We start from the raw sequence: 22,026 nt of genomic DNA, 5'->3' as shown, positions 1-22,026 counted from the left end.
TCACACTACTATTAATAATTTAGTTGATAACAACAATTAGCTTCCTCCTCGCCTAATCTCCGGCTCGGCTTCCTGGAAAACAAATTCATGGTAATTTCTTTTCAATATTGTGTGAGGTTACCAAGGTGACACATAACTGAAACATAGATTTATATAAAAGTAAAAAAATATATTTTTCTATTGTTCTACACATGCATTTTAATACACAAATAACAGTCTGACACTGAGTGAACTGACCAGACAGCACAGCAGTGTATCATTTACATGATTTGACTTTATTCAAAAAGGTTTTCTGTTTTACATTAAACTGTTCACTTCTCAACTTTGGTAAAGACAAGGAGCTTACATGCGTTCTATAGAGACCTTTTATGACAAAGAAAGCTAAAGGCAACGATACGTAACACACTACAGCTTTTGGAATAACACAGCCAGAGACGGTGATTGAGAAACTGATGCGTCGGCCATCTTGGCTCTGCTAACTCATTCTGATAATGCCCCTGGAACTGCTCAGAAACAGCACGGAATCGCTCTGCGGTGAGCCTCAGATGCACGTTGCTGATGAACGAAGAGCAGCAGGAATTCATTCATTGCTCTCACGCGTCCTTTTCGAGAGCGGAACACTGGAAATTCCACTCAAACGTGAAGCTGACATGTTACATATCGAGTAGTGCAGCAACACTGAACAGGGGGCCGTAAAGCTATAAAACATTGTACATATGAAAAGCACACAAAGCAGAACTCTTTGTAAAAGTAATAGTGGTGGCCTTCTAGTGACTGATTGTCATAACCACTACGCAGATGATGTAGATGATGATGAAGCCGAGGCCGATGCCCAGGGCCACGTGGTTCAGCGTCTTGGCCAAGCGGCTGTTCCGCTCCGCCTCTGCCTGGTCCCCGGCGCGGTTGGCCTCACGGGTCTGATCAGAGGAAGCAAAGAGTCGCCACCATGAATAAGGCAATAATGAAAAAACTCACGAGCTTGTTTTTAGGAGGCACAACTTTAAAAGAAAATGTCATAAAGGCTGGACTGTAACACTATACAGACTCTTGTATCCTTATATTGACAACATGTGATGGAGAACTAAGGAAGTTACTGAGTAGAGGTATTATTGTTCTGACATTTTCATCCACCTGGCTAATGTGAATCCAACACTTACACTGGTTTAACTGGTATTTGGGGAAAAAAAGGGGAAATATGCACAACTGACACAAAACAGCTTCCAGGTTTATGGTAACTGAAAGTCATTGTCTCAATGGCCACACCATAAATATGGACCCGCCTCTCACCCGCTGACAGCTGGGAAGTTTACATAATAGATAAGCGCTTCATAAAGCTTTATTTTTTACATTGTGAGCTGCAGCGTTGTCGCATCAACTCATTATCATAACTTTAGCCAGAGACTGACACGGTCATACAGTACATACAATAGACATGACCATAAAGCTGCTCATGAACTAATAAACCCTCTTATCCTCCAGCTAGACTAGATTTCACACACACTGTTTCAGTCTTAAGTTGGTGATGACACCTCTGCTCAGAAAACCACAACTGGGACAAATGAACCAAGTGACAATACCACCTGAAACCAATCTTTCCTACGCTGCATGTAGTGAGTGCTACAGCGGCTTCAAAGGCTTTTTCCACAGTTTGAGCAGTTAAAGTGCAGCTGCTTCTCTTAAGCAGCCAGCATCACGTCGGAGTCATGTGCGCTTTGGAGTTTTACAGCCATAAACGTGCCATCAAGTAGCTTTTTATATCAATCAGTGCAAAGACAATGTATCAGATAAAGTTGACACGTTACGCGTGTACTGGGCAATAACTGCATCAAGCTCACGTAAAAAAAAAACTCACGGTGCAACATGAGTTCATGTTCCATTTCAAGGAAGCTCATTTACTGTAGTCACGTAGTCAAGTCAGAAATTGAGCAAAAACAAAGAGAACTAGAAATCACGTATCTCCATAATGAAATTGAGGAAATGAAATTCATCAAATGTAACCAGTCAATTAACCACAATCTAAAAGAGGAAACATCTGTTTAAAGAGGTGGTTTTTCAAATACCTGACCTGTAAGTTTTACTTTCTGGTATTTATAATAGAGCTTCTTTAAATTCAAGAGCATCTCTCTGCTTCTGCTAAAAACTGCTGCTTCACTGCGTGTTCTTCTCCCACCGGCCTTAATTGTGTTTGCAGTAAGTGAATTACGCTACACTGATACTAACGGTACAGGATGGAGACATCTGTTGCAGACTGGCCCTGATTTCCTGCCGCTGCCTGTTGTGTCTCCTGCATCTCAGAGTTAAATGGCTGAGTGGCCTTGTCTGCTTTGTGTCTGTGGTTTTCTGTTGTCTTCCTTCACAGCAGAGTGTAGGTGAGCTCCCTGAGAGGTGGGGCTGGTGAGATTTCACATAAAGTAAGCAAGAGAGAAAACAAGTCATAAAAGGAATAGATGTCAAAGCCTACAGGGCGTTTCTTGTGTGTGAGACTGTGTCATTTACCCAACAATGAAACAGTCTTTTTCTATTCAGGCACAGCTGTACTATTTCAAATAATAACAAATATATTTTGTAACTCAATTCAGCAGCACTAGTATCTGTAGAGAAGCCCGACTAAATTCTTTGACTGTATTTCTATTGCTTGATGGGAACCTTTTGGAGCTTTGTTGTGCGGCTGCATATTAATTAACTACTTAACGAGCGACTGGAGCAGGGACGGTCAAAGTACAGTGGATTCAACTCCAGTCTCATTCTGGAAAGAGGTTAAATCTCACAGTGCAGCTGTTTGGTTTTACCTTCAAAGCCTCTCTGTCCTTTAAATTCCCCGTCTGGGATTTATTAAAGCTGTTTTTTTTGTTATTAGCCACGGCGAGACGCTGGATGCTGATAATGAAAGGCCAGACACGACAGGCATTAATGAGAGGATGACTCACCTCGCTGTGCAGCCGCACTAATCGATCTGTACATTGTCACCGTATCATTTCTGCAGCTCCTTTAAGCCTTTAGTGTTCTTCATCGCTTTGTTTCTAATTTATGGCCCATAACCTCCCACATATTCGTCCTATTTCAGACGCAGCAGGTAATAAATGTCTCTAAAAACTCAAAGCCTGTAGTATTAGCTACTTAATGAATTGGTGGAGATGAAATCTCAGTGAACAGGGACACGAGTAGTAGTCAGATCATCCCCTAAAGGCCTATGAATACATGAATGTTCTCATACACACACACTGTTTCTATGTGTGTGTGTGTGTGTTTATACACTGGAGCTATACTTGACTTTAATTCTTTCAGCTGTATTCATAGTTGTTCCACATCAGCACACTGTTAGAGTCACATGGACGACGGGGCACGTGTTCAGATCACCCGTCCTGACCCGGCTGTTTACTACACTTGGCTCCCTGCTTGTCAGTTACAACTGTATTTAACAGGGATCTAGGACAATCCCATCATTTGGCTTTCTTCTATTACACGGTTTCAACATTCAAGCTTTTTTGTGATCTGATTAGGTCTGCTGTCTTACAGCCACCTAAACACACAGGCAGAGTGTTTGGACCTGCTGCCTGTCCCTCTCCTCCTGGCACTGAAAGCTTAACAATGGTCAGGGTAAACAATGAATTCCTCACATTGTGTTCTATTGTTTAAGGAATCTTTCAATCAGAGATGTCACAACCAATCACATTAAATTATAAGGAAATGAAATAAATAAGTGAGAAATGAAAAGTCAAAACAGCTGACCCCCCGCAGAGATTATCACCAGAGGAAATGACATCATGTCCGTAAGCAGTCAGTGTATCAAAGCCAACCTGCAGACGGCCCCTCACACGCACAGCTTCATGTTAAGACTTCCAGCAAGTGGCTGAAGGTTCGAATGCTCTGTCAATGAGGCTCCGCTGTGAGGAAGGCCAGATGTATGGAGACACAAAGAAGCATTTGACATGGCAGAAGAAAGGAATAGTTTGGCGCTGGAGACACAGAGGGCTTATGTCTGCGCCCGACAAAAGTCCAGCTTGTCTGGACACCGTTCTGTTGAGCGCCACAGCTTTCCACTTCTCGACCTGCTTACAGCAGATTATGAGTCTCTTTTTTGCCGAATGCGCTAAATAAAGCATGTTTTTCACAAAAGGACGAAAAAGCGCGACCTCTGACATTAAGACATTTTCCCCCTGGGTTCGTTTACAGTGACGCATTTAAAAAGGAAAGGCCTTCGCTACTGGCTAAATGCCACTGGGAGACTGTTCAGACAGAAACATTTAAATCCGATGCCCGCTCCACATCCCTATAGCTGCTACCTGTGCTCTGACATTTCCATCCCACTTCTCATCTTGCAAAATGAAATAAACAGACAGCAAAGTCAGGGGTTGTTGTTTGAATTGTCTCATTGTGTATAATGGAGCTCATCCACTGTGTGTTCTTCTCTACTAGCCGTTTCACCAGAGACTTTCTCAGTTTACGTAGAAGGTCTCAGGACGCAACATATTCAATGCAATAATCACAGTTTCAGCAGAGACTGGTCTGGCTCCTCTTCCTTTGTACTGGACCCACCTATTAAAGCTGTACTACGCATTCTGGGAATGAGGTCAGAATCTACAGCAAACAGGCACCTGGAGCAGACGTGAAGTCAAGTTTCTTTTTCAAGGGTTATTCATTAGATGCTGACTCTGCCTGCCCTCACTCATCCACACACACTCTGGCCACACCTCCTCCCTGATCTTCCCCTCTGCCACCTGTAACCTTCACTCATTCACTCATTCCACTCACCCTTCCCCTCTCCTCATTCACTCGCCCCTGGCTCGTCCAAGGCCATGTCATAGTGTTTGTTCACCCAGATGATCTGTTTGCTACTCTCACTCCAGGTTATGTATTCCGTGAGTTCTGGGTCCACTTTGTTTACTTCTGTTTGTGTTCCTGGTTTCCCTTATAGTGGTTTCCTCCCAGTCCTTGTGTTTTGTTTTTTTGTGTAGGGAAGTGTTTTTGGTTGTGTTGCATTCTTTTTATTAAATAAATAAAAAAAAAAAAAAATTTACACAATCTGCCATTTAGTGGCAGACCGTGTCAACAAAAGCTTGAACTTTAGAAGCTCATTAGTGGTATGACTTGTAACAGTGAACCCTGTCTGTGTTAACTCTACTTGACACCAAGGCAGAAACAGTCAGACTGTATCGTTCTCCTGTTTAAGAAAAAAACTTCACTCCACTTTAAACCGTGGCTGTTTATGCTGTGATACTGTTTATGTTATTGAGTTCACTCATGCCAGCAGTACTTACTGTAACCCTCAGTTAGACCTTAGTCAAAATCAGCAGAGTCTTGTTTACGCTTAGTTATAATCTCTGGGCGTTCAACTATCTACAAAAAATTAATAAATAATAAATTATACAAAGCTCTGCAGCCTGGTACTAAATGATGTGTATTATTAAAAGCATGAGAGCATGAGATTTTTTGTGTAACATAATGTGCTACTATGCAAATCTGTGTGCGTGTGTATGTGTGTGTGTGTGTGTGTTTGTGTGTGTGTAAATCCAAGTCTGTTTGTCGATGCAAAAGTCCCCCCAGAACTGTCAGTATTCTACTGTGAAATCAATAAAACAATTACATTTACTGTAATACTGTACAGGATTTTTTACAGTAACGTGTCATAAACCTGATACCAGTTCCCCTACAATCAACCGTTCTACCAGTACTGTTTATCAACAGGACAAGTACTGGATAAATGTTCATGTTGACTTGTTCGTGTTCATAAAAAACCCTTTGTGGATTTGAGGCAAACTGAGTTTTAATCAAAGCAACAAAAAGATAAAGATAAGAAGCCAAAGTTAGGTTTACTCCTACAACACGGACCCCTGGACCCAACAAAGGAACAATGTGTGTTCCTGAGCCCACACACTGATTAAATCTCTTCTGCTTTTTTTTGCAGTACTGCCCAAGGCCCCCAAAATAAATCTTTTCAGCCCTGTCACTTCCTCTGGATTGTAATCCTTTGATAGATCTACAAATTACTCACATTGACATACCTTATCTTTTAGGAAAGTAACACACTCTCTCTCTCTCTCTCTCTCTCTCTGTCTTTTTAAATCGTGACACCGACTTTGTGTCCATTAATTTTATTAGTTGGGAGATGTTCCAAGTGGTGCAACACTGTCGGCCGTTACACACCTCACAGGTCTGGCAGACATATATTCACACAGTCATAACCACGGCAACACGCATGATTGATTATATGAAACGATGACAGACTAGTCTGACGTCAGTAATAAGGGTTAGTGTGTGCAGCGGAGGGAGCCTGAGTCCGGACATCACTGGATTTTAGTGCATGTTAGAAGGAGGAGGAGAAAGAAGTGGCTCGGGAAGGATTTCCTCTCACCATTGTGCCCAAGACCAATGGGGAGTTTTACACTGCTGCCCACAGATTTTAAAAAACTCCCAAGGCATGTACGTGCTTGCCTGAACTCCCTGCACTGGCTCCAGTAAAGTAATTGGAATGTCTGTAGTAATTCCAACTCCCACATCTGACTATTACAGTCTTATCTATTGAAGAACGTAACTACGTCATGGAAACAGTCAAGTTTTTCCGGAATGTGCACAGCATTATATCAACAACTCTGTATTGTTTGTTCTTCAGTTTAATCAAATCTCCAGGCCTATGCTGTACACTTGATGAGGGTACAGTAAAGGGTTTGATGTATGAGTAGAGTGGAGTCTCATGAAGGCAGCTCATTTAGACCGTGAGGCAAATTAACCGCCATCAGGCACTTAGTCACCATGGTAACAAAGTACTAAAATGTTGTTACAACGGAGAAGCAAATCAATAGGATGCTGGGAGAAGAAAAGAAAAGAAAAGAAAAGAAAAGAAAAGAAAAGAAAAGAAAAGAAAAGAAAAGAAAAGAAAAGAAAAGAAAAGAAAAGAAAAGAAAAGAAAAGAAGGGAAAAAAAGAAGTTTACCTGCTGAGGTATTATTATTATTGCAAAACCTAAGGGCGTGTGAAAGGAAATGATGTGCTAATTGTGCAACTGATGGTTTAGACATAAAACGAAACTTTGGAAAGTAGTGGATTAACAAAAGCACTAAACGAATGCTGGGGTTTTCCAGATCCCGCTGACTCTGAGCAGTGTGACACTGAGCTTATTCTGCCTTTTCCTGTCACCAGTGCGCCAAACACCTACTGTACCAACCAAAGTTTAAGATTTCATTCCTCATCCAGGTCCACCGGCCTGGCGCCAAGCTCCACCGCTGGCTACATCTGCAGGCTCAAGCCCCAAACCCTTCATTGGATCCATGTTTCCCTCACTTTCATTTCCCTGTGTCTCTCGCCATAAAGATGCAGGAAATGCACGAAGAGGGACAGCAAGGAAATGAGTTCTTGGAGATATGCAACATTTTTATCTGTGGACAGGATGAGACAGAGGATGTACGTAGGCAGCGTGTTTATGCGGCAGGAGCTCAGGCACGATGAGCCACTTTCAGAGATGTCTTTTGACAAAGTAACCTTCGCATGAGTGACAATATCACATTTCTGCTTTTTTTGACAATTCTCAGACCTCCTGTAGCCACCGGTGACGTCAGCCGACCCTCTCCAGCGGCTTCCCCGTCATCCGCCGATGATAAACACCCGTAACTCCTTTAGGGGAACGCATAAATAAAACTCCTACAGCAGCTTTGCTCCCCTCGTTATTACCAAATTCAGCCTTCTTCTACAGCACCGGTGGTGATGCAGTGATGTTGGACAGCAAAACCCCAAGCAACAAAGCAAACATGAACCCCTAGCAGCTAAAACGTAAACAACTTCTGTCGACAACAATTCCATTCAGGTGATTTTAGCTTATTAATAGTGCAGAGTGTTAAATACAGCATCTAGAAAAATCACAGTATAGAAACGTTAAACATCCGGCTGATCGACATTTTTTACTTTCAAGAATCAAGGACGGGACTGTACAGCTGGTTTATATACAGTAAATAGCGACTGGCGCTGGTTGACATTGTTTTACATAACATACCGTGCAAATGTTCATGTTGTCTAAACAGTTAGTCATTGCTGCCATTTGGAGCCGCAGACGATCCAGTACAAACACTAAACACCGCGTTTTGTGTTTTACTCAGTTCAGCTCATTAGAAGGACACGAATAAAACCATAGATGCCTTCTTTAAATTACAATAAAAATCAAGCAGGTTAAGTAGAGCTGGTGGAACTATTCCACCTCTGTAAAGGCGAGCATACATGACCTTACGCCCACAAATGGCTTCTTTAATGGACTTTACTCTGTGTCTATTAACCAGGGACTGAGCAATAAACAGCAACAGAGCTCTGCCTCCAAACAGACATGTGCGCTCACACAGCTCCGCTTTGTGCGTTGCTTTCAGGCACAAAGTTTAGTGCCACACAAACATGTGCAAAAAAGGCAGGACCCAAATAGACACAGACATTTGCTGCAGTGTGTCACAGTCAGTACACGCCCTAATACACGGTATATAACCTCCCATTCATGTTTAAACAGCCCGCATCCCCCACAACCCCTTGCAGTCAGTTCTGACCACAACAGAAAACAATTAAAGTATCACACACAGGAAAACACGTTTGGCAACTGAATATCCTGTGTACATGTAATTTAATATTTCAGAGCTGAATTTGAACCATCACGCCCTGAAAAAACATGTCTTCTTCCTGAAACTTGGCCAAATACACAAATAAAGAATGACGTTGCTGCTATTAATTAATCACGAGTTCTAGGAACTGGATTTTGGCAATACACCATCATAGTGGAGTCGATTTAAGAACAGACTCCGGTTTCAATCTGCTATTTCTCATTGTGTTTTTTTCCACGTCGCTCTGGACCGCTGACCTGCTGAATGAACTTAAATGACGTGTGTTGAACTCACAAAGATGGAGTAGACGAGGGCAGCGATTCCAAACGGTAGGCAGCAGCACAGCATGGTGAAGATGGAGTAGCCCAGGTAGTCGTTGACCGGGTTCTGTAGCGGAGCACGGGTCAGCACCGTGGGCTGGACGCTAACGATGGCCGGCTGACCCGGGTACTGCTGACCCGGGTACTGCTGACCCGGGTACTGCTGACCCGGGTACTGCTGACCCGCGGGGTAGCCCTGCTGCACGTAGCCTGGCCCCGGGTACTGGGTTGGATGCACATAGCCCTGTGGGTCGGAGCCAAAAAACACTGGTTAAACTGGTTTCAGGAAAAACAATGAGCACAGAGTAAAAGGAAAGTAGGTGGGTGCCAACGCGTGGTGGGTGTGAGAGTTACTGGAAATCACATGACACCAAGCCCTAATGATGAAATGATAAAAAGCTCTTATCACATGACATACAACTATGAATATATATAAATATAAACTTCTTTTTATTTGACTGTATTATTATATTGGGGTTTTTTTTGCAGATAAATAAAAGCATACAATGAAAAAAAGTTTTACTTTACAAGCACGAACATTACGCAAAATGCCTGAACATGTTTAAGTATGGATAAAGAACTGAAATAGCGTCGCCGCTTGAGTTTAAGGTACTTGTGTGGTTTATTTTTACAAAGCCTTGTGGTCGCAACAGCGCCTGCGTTCCCATGGACCCTGGGCCGGGGTCCAGCCCACCCGCAGAGCGCAGCGCTGGGCGAGGCCGTCCTCCACGAGGGAGACGCCACATCCAGAAGCCTGAAGCTCGCGCGCGCACGGCGCTTCACCAAAATAAAGGCTACTTGTTCAAGTTTAGCCACGGGTCAATTCACAGAAACTAGCAGAGACACTCGCGCACAGCCGGCGGTTCGAAAACACGACATTAATCTAACGTTTTAGACGTTTTCGTTAAAAAAAAAACTACAAGTAAAGTACAAGTAAATGAAGTACTTTTACCAGCAGTGGAGTATTCGCGTTCAAATAAGCTACAGACGGTTTTGGTGGGTTTGATGACTACAAGATTAAACGTCCAAACAACGGCATGAGGTCACAGTTACAAAAAAAAAAAAACAGTTACTAGTGTTTTAATGACAGAGAGGATATTGGATAATATTGCATAACTAATACTTCTACCACTATATGAGCGTGCAGATTGTTACGCAACACCATCATGATATTGCTATTTTAAATGAATTGGGACAGCATTTAGGAGGAGTTTAACTGAAATGCGTTGTGAATGTCGGCAGCGTTAACATGCGTTCATCACTAATTAGCCGCTGGGTTCTTACCTGCTGCTGCGCGGGGTACGCGGGGCCGGGCTGAGGGTAGACCGAGCCGGGGTTGTCATAGTAGGGCGGAGGGGGCGCCTGGCCCATGGAGGATTTCTCTCCCACAAAACCTTGTGGAGGGGCGCTCGGAGACTTGTTGGGGTCCATAACGCAACAGTCTGGTTGATGGGTGTTTTTATATCGAGATTAAAAAATATATCCTTTTTTTTTCTTGCTGAGGTTAGATTCAACTAGTGTCCAGCTCTCATCCACCTCAGACCTTCGGGCGTCTGACTGTGGAGGGGAGACGTTTCTCAGCAGCGTCAAGTGACGGAAATCATGGCCAGAGGATGACTACGGCGGAGACTTTCAGAATAAAAGCATAGTTGAAACTATTTGTCTAAAGTGCAATACTTGCATAACAGGGCGTGTTTGTGTACTGTTACAAATAGCATTTAATATCTTTGTACATATTCCACGAGGGAAGATGGGCAGGAAACGTATCTTGCCTTTACATGACCTCCTAAAAGATAAAAAAAACAAAAAGTATTCTAGTATGAAACAAAGGGTTTACAAAACAACAACGACAACAATAACAACAACAGTGGTTTGTCAAAATCTTATTTTTTTATTATGATAGAATATTTACCGTGTTTTCCTATGACACAGTATTACACTAAAATTTTTGGATTTTGTGCCTTAAATTCTTTTATTTTCCAATTTCTTTGAAACACGGTATTTCCGGTTGCACTGCCAGTGGGCAACTCGATGATCCGACAACACCACAGCAGAGGGAGGGTCCAAACCAGATGTGTTACAGATAGGAAATCACTCTCTCTTACCGTAATGCGTATTTTTTCCTGTCTGGCAGTTTAGCATGTAGGCCTATGTTGTGATGCACAGTTTTGCTTTTTTAGGAAGAGTATATAAAGATAATATACAGTGTTTATATTTATATACAGTGTTATAATCCTTGTAAAAATCATATTAGTAATTATCTTGTTAATAAAGAAATATATTTTTTGTGAATGATACAATCGTACTCATCTCCGAAGGGGATGAGACAGCATAAAGGGCTGAGGTGGAGAACCTCTCTGTCTGGTGCTCACAGACCAATCTGTCACTGAATGTCCATGAAACTAAAGAACTGATTATGGACTTCAGGAAACATGGTTCGGTCCGTGATCCACTTATCTTAAACGAAAAACGTGTTGAAACTGTCCCCACCATCAGATTCCAAAGCTCCCTGATCTCAGCTGATATTCCAGTGACGAAAGCCCAGCAGCGGCTGCACTTCCTGCGGGTCCTCAGGAAAAACAACCTGGAAAAGAAGCTGCAACCGACTTTCTACAATGCCTAATAAACACCCTCTGAACAGTTGTGCTCTGCCCTCTCTGGACGACTGAGTCAGGTCCTGGTGTGAAAGCAGAGTCACGGCCATCACCCTTGAGCTAATCAAACTGCAAAGAAACCTTAAGCCATTACTTCATTCAGATAAACAATATTAGCACTAATGTGCAATATTACTGTGGAAATTGTTTTAATACCTCCTTCAGATGCGTATTATTGTACAATCCCATTTACACAGCCAAGCCTTACAGTCAGTATCATGTATATTTTGTAAATACTGTATTTCTTCCGAATGGAGATGTGGGACTCTTTTATATTCTTTTGCTAATCTTAAGTTAAGATAAGTTTTTATCATTTTTTAAATTTATTTTACATAGTGCTCAGGTTCAGTTGCTGGGGAGCATCCAAAGTTTCGCTGTACTGTACATTGACAATAAAGTTCTATCTATTTGTTACAATCAGGGGTTTTCACATCCACATTTCCTGTTTTATTTTGTTGTAGTTCAGGTTTCTGTTCTGTCATGCCCTTTACCTGCTTTATGTCTTAGTCACGTGATTAGCCAGCTGTTCACAATCAGGTCATTACTCCAGTATTTAACCACCAGCACGTAGCTTAGTTCTCTGCCAAATGGGAGGATCAGTCTCAGATACCAGCCTGTGCATCTGATCCACAGGGAGCCCACGTGGGGAGGCCCCCACGGTCCTGTGGGGGACCCACCCTCTGACCACTGCCACCACAAGGTCAAAGCACCCCAGCAGCCCGGCCATCACTCCATCTGAAAACAGACCACTTCCATACACAGACTCCCAGCAAGAGCCTCAGAGCCGAGTAGGGGCCATATGAAGTCTGCCAGTCTTCTGAGGCGGCCGGCAGACAGAGCCCCAACACTGAGTCACAGTGGATGAGGCCACTGTTTAATAGCCCCTCCCTCCAGTTCACCTGCAGGAATGATGCCCTCACAGACGCAGGTGTGTGTAATGCATTAAGGTCAGCGGATCCAGGTTCCAAACTAGCCCTGCTACCTGCCTTGCTCTCCCCCATGCCCTGATGGGGACATCCATGCTCCACCCAACGGCCATGGTAGTGCTGGCAACGAAGCCAGAACCACCGTCCCCCCTCTGAGACACATACACATCCAGTCCCATAGGCTTAGATTCACTCAGAACAGTAATGGGTCTATTTATTTTACCTTTTATACATTAACACTAGCAGGATAACCAGTGTTCTAATGGTCGGTTTTTATAGACTGCAGTTCTAACAGTTAACACTAGGTGGTGCAAGAGCCTCGCTAAAACAAGAAGGTTTTTCAAGCGCTGTAGGCGGACGTTAAGCAATTGTTATCTGGCTTAAATTACAGAAATTAAAGATTAAAGTATTATTCTTATATGATAGAACTATGACTATGTATGACCGTATGATTTTAAAAAGCTTTTATTGCACACACATATACACAGGCATGCAGTCAGAAAAGCTCAAAACTCAGATTTGTTTCGACAATTGTTTTATAGAAACATGACGGTATCTTTCTGAATCTCTGAACAGAGCAATACACTCCAACCCTCGATGAAGCTATGCATGAGACTTAACAGAGAATCACGAGTTAGATAACAAACAGCGCTTTAATCATGACTACATGGAAAGCCTTGGCGGTAGACTAGGTTTGTCAGACTACATGTAAGCGACTAACATCTACATCAACGCTGCCCTTACACTTACAGTACAGACGACAGCAGTAGTGCGAGACACGGACACACCAACAGTATGCGGACACCAGTACTTTTTTGGTAAAAGGCTTGTTTTACCACGTTCAGATCAAAGGAACACGTGTCTGAGCGTGGAGACGCAGGGTTTAGCTCATTATCTCGGGTTTGAGGCAGCAAACATCACACCTCATTGCAGCTATGCACAGATTGCTTCCGCTGAAACTCACTAAGTAAAAAAAACAAAAGTGTCTTGTTGTGTCTCCTCCTCCATGCTGGGTCACAGACTCTAGCGACGCCTAGCAGTTGCAGGCACGACCTACAAAAAGACACATACACAAACATTTAACATTTGGCTGAAATTGTATTATAGCATTAAAAATAAAACATACTTTTGTACGAAAGTATAGAATATCGCATTTATTTTAGTTAACAGAACTCAAAATTAAGGCAACTGATTGTTTATGAACTGAAAAGTCAAATGCCACAATAACTTAAAACTGTTGATTACATGCTACATATTATTTTTGATTGCTATGAAACAGGGATTTTGAGTTCAATACACTAAATGCAATGCTCATTCAACTCAAAATAGTATGAACCTATCTGCTAGACTACTCCACGTAAAACGTTTAGTGCACCAATTACCAAATTGATTTAACTTAATTTGTTTTGCAAATGCTTCACTTAACATTTTAAGTTAAGTCAAAACAAAATGTTATCACAAAACTACAGCCAGCTAGCAGTCAGTGAGGTGGCTGAATGAATTAATAATACCACGCTAATAGCATTAATGTTTTTCATTCAAAGCAGCCAATTGCAAAGCTTCAAATCCTGTCTCCATGGAGACACAAACATGAGATCACCACCAAAACTAAGTGTTACTTACTTAATCAGATAAAAAGTTCAAGGTTATCAAATGTTATTAATTCAATTCACTCTATAAGAAAAAAATGTCAAAATGTAGTTAGTAAAGTTACTAACAGTAAAGTTAGTAGAGCTTTTTATACAAAAACTAAGTTTACATTCGGACATTCAGATTTATTTTAGAACTAGGTTCTTGGGGTTATAGTTTGTGGAGTATATGTTCATGCATAAAGCTGCTACATGCCTGCTCTATTAAAACATCCCTGTGCTTCTAAAGGACAAAACCATGATGTATCTGGAGGTTCAGACGTGTAGGAGGCTGTAGGCCTGTAGTCATGTCCAAAACCTCCTCCTCTTTGCAGATTAACGCTAGTGCTGCAACTGAGACTTATCATGAGGAGTTATAAGAGCCAGCAAGTTTGTCCCTTTTTTTTTTTATTAACTGAGTGGTGGAAAAAGAGAGAAACAGCAGCTTCTGTATTTCAGCGTCAATGCATGTGGAAACTGCATGTCCCTGCAGACACCAGCTGAGTTGCTTACACACACACACACACACACACACACACACACACACACACACACACACACACACACACACACACACACACACACACACACACACACACAGTATTTTTCCACTGAGGCCACCTGTGTACTCTATTTCCATCAAAGCTGCTAACATAAAGCCGCATTAACCTGGGAGAACCGTTTTCTAACCCCAAAGAACATCTTGTGGCTGCTTCTATTGCCACCCATCTTTTTTTCATTTTCCATCCTTTCTGTGCCAGGCACCCAGAGTTTGCACACCTGTTGAACAGCAAGGTGCGCAGCATCTCGGCTCAGCACTATGGGAGCTTTCTGTCACTATCAGTAAGTCTGTCTTTAACCCAATCTGACTGATCAAACACTGGATATGAATATATTTAAGTCTGTGATAATAGGAAAAGTCATTAGCTACTGTCATTATTGCCGTCATGTGTCTGTTTTTAGAGACGATCCTTCACTGTTTCCATGGACAATTGCTGATGCGCGTGACTGACCGTAGGTGAATATATGGCACCTACCTTGGTCACTAAGCATCGGCTGAGCGCCGCTTCCTGTCCTCCTGCAAAAACAAGAAGGGAAGAAAAAGAAGAGCAAGACACGTAATGAATAAAAGCGGATCAACTGCACGCCAACGCACATTTGTAACTGAATGTAAAATCACCTCTTGTCTTGGTTGAACTTGCACCTGCAGTGGCCACCTGAAACAAAGCAAACGTAGAGATCCTCAGAGATGCTGCTCTTCTGTGCTCACGTCTTTGTTTCCGACTGCATGTGTGAATAGAGTCACGTCTTACTGAGCAGGATGGTGATGCCAATGAGACAGAGGACAGCAGCCAGAGTCAGGCCTCCGACACGCAGCCTCTTGTAGTCTGCACAAACAGACCATGTGCAGGAGTTCAATAACCATTTCAATCAGCTCTTCAATATAAATGATGTGTGTTTTCTTTACTCTTCATAACCAAAAGGACACATGATCTTTATTGACTTATAATTGAATGACGTGAAATAAGAAAAAGTATTACCAAATGTAAAGGCTGCATCTGCTGCTGTGGCAAAACAAACATGAGTTAGACACTGATACACAAACACTATGAAACAGCAACAGTACAAAGTGTGATGTGCATCCAAGTTGATTCTTTCACTAATCATTGACATGTGAATATTAGGTGGAAACGACACAGATTTAATGTAATCCGCCTCTTGGACTAAACCCTTTACTCTCAGCACTCAGATGATACTAGTAGTGACGAGCCAGTGCACTGTACTTACAGTTCTCCTCTTCTGCAAACACCAGGGACACCACTGCAAGAAAAGGCAAATTATTATCACATTACCCGTGTTCATCTGTGAGTATTTGTTGGGTAGAAAACCATTCAGGTCCTTTTAAGAGTTTCGCTTACGTGTCATCATCATGAAAGCACTGATTTTTGACATCTTCAAGCTTGAGGTTGAACTGCTGACAAATACGGATCCTATATTAACAACAATAGCAACAAATAAGAAGACATATAGACATTTATTTACAACCTATAAACAATGCATCCTAACTTAACACGCGTAATAATTAATAACAGCTGAAACCTAAGCCTCTGTAGCTGGAGCTAGCAGGTGCCTCCAGGTTTTACCAAGCTTCTAGCTGTGGTGCTGCAAACTGGCTCCTACCAGCCAACGAGGTCAACAGGAGTGTGATGCAATGCATTTTTAGCTTCCTGTGTTTTCTGAGGGGCACTAAAAGGACTAAAACAAACATAGGACAACCTCGACCGATCGTACTCTACATGCGTCCACCTGTCTGATGCGCACATTACGAAAAGCCTGGGGGAGCGTAGTCAGACTCAAAATGGCCTCTTCAGGCTCCTCCTTCACACAGAAACTTGATCTGACGTTGATGGGTACAAAGTGCTCTAATGGAGCCTCAACGGGAGGTTTAATCTCTCTGGGTAATGTATTATACCAGTGCCACGTAAAGGTTCTGGTTCGATCATCGTGTTACACTTGAATTTTACACCAAGGTTTTTACACGTGTCCCCATCTACTGTACAGTACATGTGACGGCTGCGGCTGTTCAGGCATACACTTTTTCCAAAAATACAATAGGTCCCAAGTGTTTTAGAAAAATCCATAATAATGTTATTCGAGCACACACACACGCACTCCCACAACTATTTCTGTCTGTAATGTCATTTTAATTTCGTTTCTACAGTAGATAACACACTAGCACAAAGCTGGGTCTGCAGCGCCATCAGTCACAGTGATGGACACTGGCAGAAGATCTCTCCTCTTCAACACTGACACAGATGCTACAGACGTGTGCTCATACATTTATCATCCGCAATAAACAAGTAAAGGCCATTACATCACACACTGTCGGAGCTGCACTCGCTGCCATGTTGAAGCGGCCCCGGCAGCGGTACCAGTATATGAGACACGCCTCAGGAAACACAGCAGTAATTTTCCACCTACTGCACATTTCTACTTTCCTTTCATATTTGAGAAAGAACTACCTAGAGGCCACACAGGTGAAGCTATTGTCTATTTAGCTCTTAAAGATGTTACAGTATAGTAAAGACTGTTTTCAATCTGTTTTTAAATGTCAAACAGGGAATAATGATGACCTTTAAGAGTATGTGATTGCAGTAAAGAAGGATGATTTAAACAATGTGTCCCATTTCTCAGCTGTTGGTATTTGGAGTTTGGCAGAAATGGAGCGAGAGAAGAGCAGGATGAGTGGCTCTCTCCTGGTGCCGCTCCACAGTAACCCACGGACAAGCAGAGGGAATGTGGAGGGTGGGAAACAGGCCAGCAAGCACTAGAGAAAGGTTTACCTCAGGAGAAAGACACAGAGGCAGGAGAGCACACAGAGGGCGAGTTAAAGGCGAGGGGAGAGGACAGAGCAGAGTGGAGCCAGGTGGCGCCTCCTGTTCCTGTTCCAGGATCACATACTAAAGCAAATGTTAGTGTAGGGTGGAGTTGGGTCATGAGTGCTGGGGGTGCGGACGTAAAGCATTGTGTGCGTGGCTGGTGAAAAGGCCAAACGCACAACAGCTGTAGATTCTCCCTCTAACTCTACACAGATCAATTCTGCCTTTTAAAATCTACTAGTTGTGACAATCGCCGTTTTATGAAGTGGAGAAGTGAATTAAAAAGTGACAAACAACTGTTTTCCTGTCTGGATGCCAGGGAATCAAGGAACGAGTTAACGAGCACCCAAGAGAGCAGATTAGAGGAAGAACATGAATACTTAGTCTCCCTGCCCTGGGCGTATTATGAAGCAAGTTACAGTATGGTACCGTCACAGCGGAGGCTGCTTTCAGACTGCTTAGCAAATGTGTGCTGGGTTCTACAGCGAAAAAATCTGAATGTCAGGAAAACTGAGTCATCAGTTTGTCATCAATATATTCCAATGCTGAATATAAAGAAAAGCAACACATCCTCAAAGTAGAACATTGTTATAGTGTTCTGAAGCAATCGATTTCCTCTGGAGCCTCTTCTCCATCCAGGCCCGGTCCCGACACAATGGGCCTTCTGTTCTGGTGCTGCTCGGCCTGACTCTTACTGTCCCTTCTCTTTTGTCAGCATCTCTTCTTCCTCCTCTCTCTAGGACTGTTTTTCCTCCTGTCTTCACACCCTCTCTTCTTTCAGCCCGACTCCTTTCCACTTCTGCAAAATGCCTTGAGTCTGAAACCTCCGCCTCACTGCTCTTCTGCTTTTGTGGCTCAGCCGTCTGTTGTTTTACTTGCTCGATGTTGTCTTCTTTCTTGAATCTATCCCATCATGTTTCATTTCCCTTACTTATGTGTTCACAGGTTTTCTAGGCTCTGTGGTCATTTACTGCTTACGTACATGGTGAACTGCAGGGTCTTTATACAGTAACTCATATAACATTAAGGACTTTCAAATCCAGATCATGCTGAGTCAAGTTGAACATGCCAACTGTCAAATTTCTGTTCACTCAAAAGTAAATAAACACATTTAAAGTTTAAAATGTAGAATTAACAGTTTAGTCACATGACCAAGCTTTGACAGTAATGTTCCAGTTGTGTTCCCTCTCATCCTTCTGTTTGTGGCCAAGGGAGCTCAGTCAGTGGTCAGTAGACTGACTTGTCTGACTAACCGTCTAGGAAACTGCTGGAAAGCAAAAGTCATTGTGGGTCATATTTATTAGGTGAAACATGTCTTTGACAGCAGCTTTGAACCTGCTTCACACAGTTGAGAAAACACACAATCGCAGACACGGTGAAGCCTTTTCACATCAAGAAAGGCTTCAGGTTGTCTCTGAATGTGCTAACTACTTCCTTCCTAGAAAAATGACAACATTCACAGCCAACGTTACCAACACACATTTGTGTCCTTGAATAGGCAAAGTGTTGAATATGAGACATGTACAGTATGTGTGTGTACTCACTTCGGATATAACCACTAACCAAAAGCTGGACACATGAAGCTGGAAGTGTGTGTGTGTGTGTGTGTGTGTGTGTGTGTGTGTGTGTGTGTGTGTGTGTGTGTGTGTGTGTGTGTGTGTGTGTGTGTGTGTGTGTGTGTGTGTGTGTGTTCCTGCACTGCTCTACAAAGGCAGCTGCCTTTACTCAGTGGTTATTCCTAAATTAGCAGCACTGGATTCCAGAGCACAACACATCCTTTATAACACACACACACACACACACACACACACACACACACACTCACACACACACACACACACACACACACACACACACACACACACACACACACACACACACACACACACACACACAGGAAAGGCTCTGATGTAGAGGACTACACACAGTGTTCAGTGTGACCCTGCTTTGAGCTCTGTGGTCAAGAACTTGCTTTTATCTCAGCTAACACAAAGTTGATTGTTCCTCCTGTAACTTTACCAGTGCACTAAGGAATGTGTAACCTTCCGACGAAGTATCACAATTTTCCTCCAGAATCCAGTGACTGATCAAGCATCCTGCCTCACATGCTGAATTATTAAAGAGCACATGCTCTTGTCTGTGCGGCCGCTGGATTCCTGGGTGGCACCAGGTAACAGCCATTGATAGACTTCAACAGGCAGCTGAAGCGCTGAACCCATGACAGTGGAAACGGAGTAATACGCAAAACAGATACTCTACGAAAGACCTGCCTGCGGGTGGGGAATCAATGAAAACAGAGCACAAAAGGGGTGGAGTAAGAAAAACACAATGAAAAGAGGATATGTTGGGAAAGAGGAGGCGTGAAAAAGAAGGAAAAGTACAAGTGTGGGAGAATATGAGGGGGGGGGGGGGGGGGGGGGGGGGGGGTTGGGAGTGGCGCACACAGGAGCCTTGGGTCACACATGGTAACCACAACGCTAGCACAGAGCGGCTGGCAACGCACAACAAGCTGCAATTCCCATCACTTCCTCTCGCCCTCCATTCGTAAAGCCGTTCATTTAGCTGTAAAATCTGCATTTCAACGTTAGGACTCAGTCTTCGTAGCTATTATTAGCTTCGCCCCGTTTTGGCTGCACCAGCTGCAGCACAATCACACCCCACGTACAAAATCGATGGCGACGCCCAGTGTCATATGCCGCCGAAGTGATGCGAGGGAAGGCGAGCAGCTCGGTCTCCTCCAGCTGCCTCAACAGGATCATGTGAGGAGAGGTGAGAACAGGCAGCTAAGTCTGTCTAACCTGAGGAAGGAAAGACGACCCCTCCCCTAGTTCTGTCTGTCACCTCCAACCTTCCTCTGTTTTCACTGGGCTGTTTATTCTAGCGCTAGACCTCACAATGTTGTAGATGTTGTCTCCTTAAGACATCAGGCCCATTTCTGGATGAATTAAGGGTAAATTCTTAATGTCAAATTAATATAAGCCAATTAGACACCACCATGTGATTCTGTGGCCACAGCGACCTGTTTTTTTAGGTCATGCTTTCCTGTCCTTAATAATCACTTAATAACTGCTTTACAGTGCGTCTCTCTCAACTATGTAAAAACCATCGCATCAAACCCCATAGGAACCACGTCCAGATCCGGTGGATCAGACAAGAACCAGAAGTGAGAGCGCACACGGTCTGCGCTGCGCGCTGGGTCAATAATAGCGCTGCTCCTTTCTGTTAGCAACGCGTTGAGAATGAAGCCCGCGCGCGTTGGGGCGCGTGCCGCTCCTCCGTCCTGCCACCGGTGGCTGACGTCCTGTCAGCCTCACAACGTGGCATGCAGGGAATATGCGGCATTTGTCTTGTCATATGACTTTCCCTCAATATACTATATATTTTTTGATAAATTCACAGGATGAGGTTAGGGTTGAATGTAACACACGCATAGAAAGGAAACACGGCCCGTCAAGATTCCTCATTACAGTACGAACCTCAGGCAAACTTTGAAAAGAGATGCGCACGAGAGAATTTGAACTTCCTAAGCAAATGCTCCTCGGCTAAAAAAAACACCACAAAAATAAATGTTCATCTACCAGTCTAAGTTTTTGTTCTAATTTCTTCAACCCTCTAGCGTCTAAGCTAACTTTCAGAAACTCTTACCTCCGACAGGCGACGCGAGCGACGAGCAGACGGAAACGTGACTGTTCTCCGCTCCGCGCGCCCACACCCCGTCCACGCCGCCGTCACACAGGTTGGCTCGGTTTTGGGAAGGGGCTGAGTTTCACGCGCCACGCTTTTCTGTTCTCGGTGAATCCCGATCCCGGGTCGGCTCTTGCTGCCTGGCTGAGAGCGGAGGCGCAGGGGGCTGGAGAGGAGCTGATCCAGAGTCAGGCGACGGGGAGCGAGGAGGAGGAGGAGGTGGAGCGCGTTAATGTTTGTTTGTCGGGCTCGAAGGCTCGAAGCAGGGTGGGCGTTTTTCACGTGAACTGACACAAGATCACGGCGGTGTGTCGAGACATTCACTAAAGTAAACACGTGGCCATTGTACAAATTGTGTAAAAAAATCAATACACTTGCTTCGGTTGATTTAACTCAGTGATACTTTAATTGTGGTTGGACACACCAAAGGTTTCTGACAGAATTTTGTTTATAATTCTTTTACAAATCTGAAACCACACAGACAATTTCTCTACAGTGCAGAAGGCTCCAAATACTGCTCTGCTTCAGAAACTATGTGCTCCTTAACTAATTATATTTCAGAGGGATGGAAAAATGGGTTCTAGTAACAAACAACTTGTGAACGCACGTGGATATATCACCTCTGATTTGCATGTGATTATAGATGAGGCACTTTTCTAAAACCAAAAATATTTGGGCTTTTGTCAATTTCCTCTATTTTAGGAAACTCTTAAATCTCGTCATCTGAGCTTTCCTGAAAGCTCCGCACCACGTACTCAATCTCTCCACCCAATCATCGTCTGCTTCCTGGTGGAAACCGGTTCGTCAGGCATGAAATTAGACCGTGTTGCTGTCATCATCTGCCTTTCTACAAGGTGAGACACAA

General features: G+C 43.4%; 2 protein-coding genes across 3 annotated transcripts; both read right to left on the bottom strand.

Annotated features, from left to right (window-relative positions):
* Positions 1-256: 256 nt before the first annotated feature.
* On the bottom strand, positions 257-10,473 carry si:dkey-33i11.9 (synapse differentiation-inducing gene protein 1-like). Its single transcript, XM_029128803.3, has 3 exons — positions 10,174-10,473; positions 8,864-9,133; positions 257-917 (listed from the first exon to the last, which is right to left on the bottom strand). The coding sequence occupies exons 1-3, from the start codon at positions 10,318-10,320 to the stop codon at positions 768-770; spliced, it is 567 nt and encodes a 188-aa protein (XP_028984636.1). The 5' UTR covers positions 10,321-10,473; the 3' UTR covers positions 257-767.
* Positions 10,474-12,918: 2,445 nt separating this feature from the next.
* On the bottom strand, positions 12,919-21,362 carry fxyd3 (FXYD domain containing ion transport regulator 3). 2 transcript variants are annotated; one of them, XM_029128804.2, is made up of 8 exons: positions 21,123-21,362; positions 16,017-16,088; positions 15,886-15,918; positions 15,639-15,662; positions 15,411-15,485; positions 15,278-15,314; positions 15,135-15,175; positions 12,919-13,522 (listed from the first exon to the last, which is right to left on the bottom strand). In XM_029128804.2, the coding sequence occupies exons 2-8, from the start codon at positions 16,048-16,050 to the stop codon at positions 13,503-13,505; spliced, it is 264 nt and encodes an 87-aa protein (XP_028984637.1). In that variant the 5' UTR covers positions 16,051-16,088; positions 21,123-21,362; the 3' UTR covers positions 12,919-13,502. The 2 variants fall into 2 exon arrangements, with proteins under 2 accessions (XP_028984637.1, XP_028984639.1); XM_029128806.2 differs by having other exon boundaries at positions 15,639-15,659; positions 21,123-21,360.
* Between the last annotated feature and the right edge of the window lie 664 nt (positions 21,363-22,026).

This window comes from Betta splendens, chromosome 16, assembly GCF_900634795.4.
Source record: "Betta splendens chromosome 16, fBetSpl5.4, whole genome shotgun sequence".
NCBI classification, from domain to species: Eukaryota; Metazoa; Chordata; class Actinopteri; order Anabantiformes; family Osphronemidae; genus Betta; species Betta splendens.
This window is presented reverse-complemented; position numbering and strand designations above follow the sequence as displayed.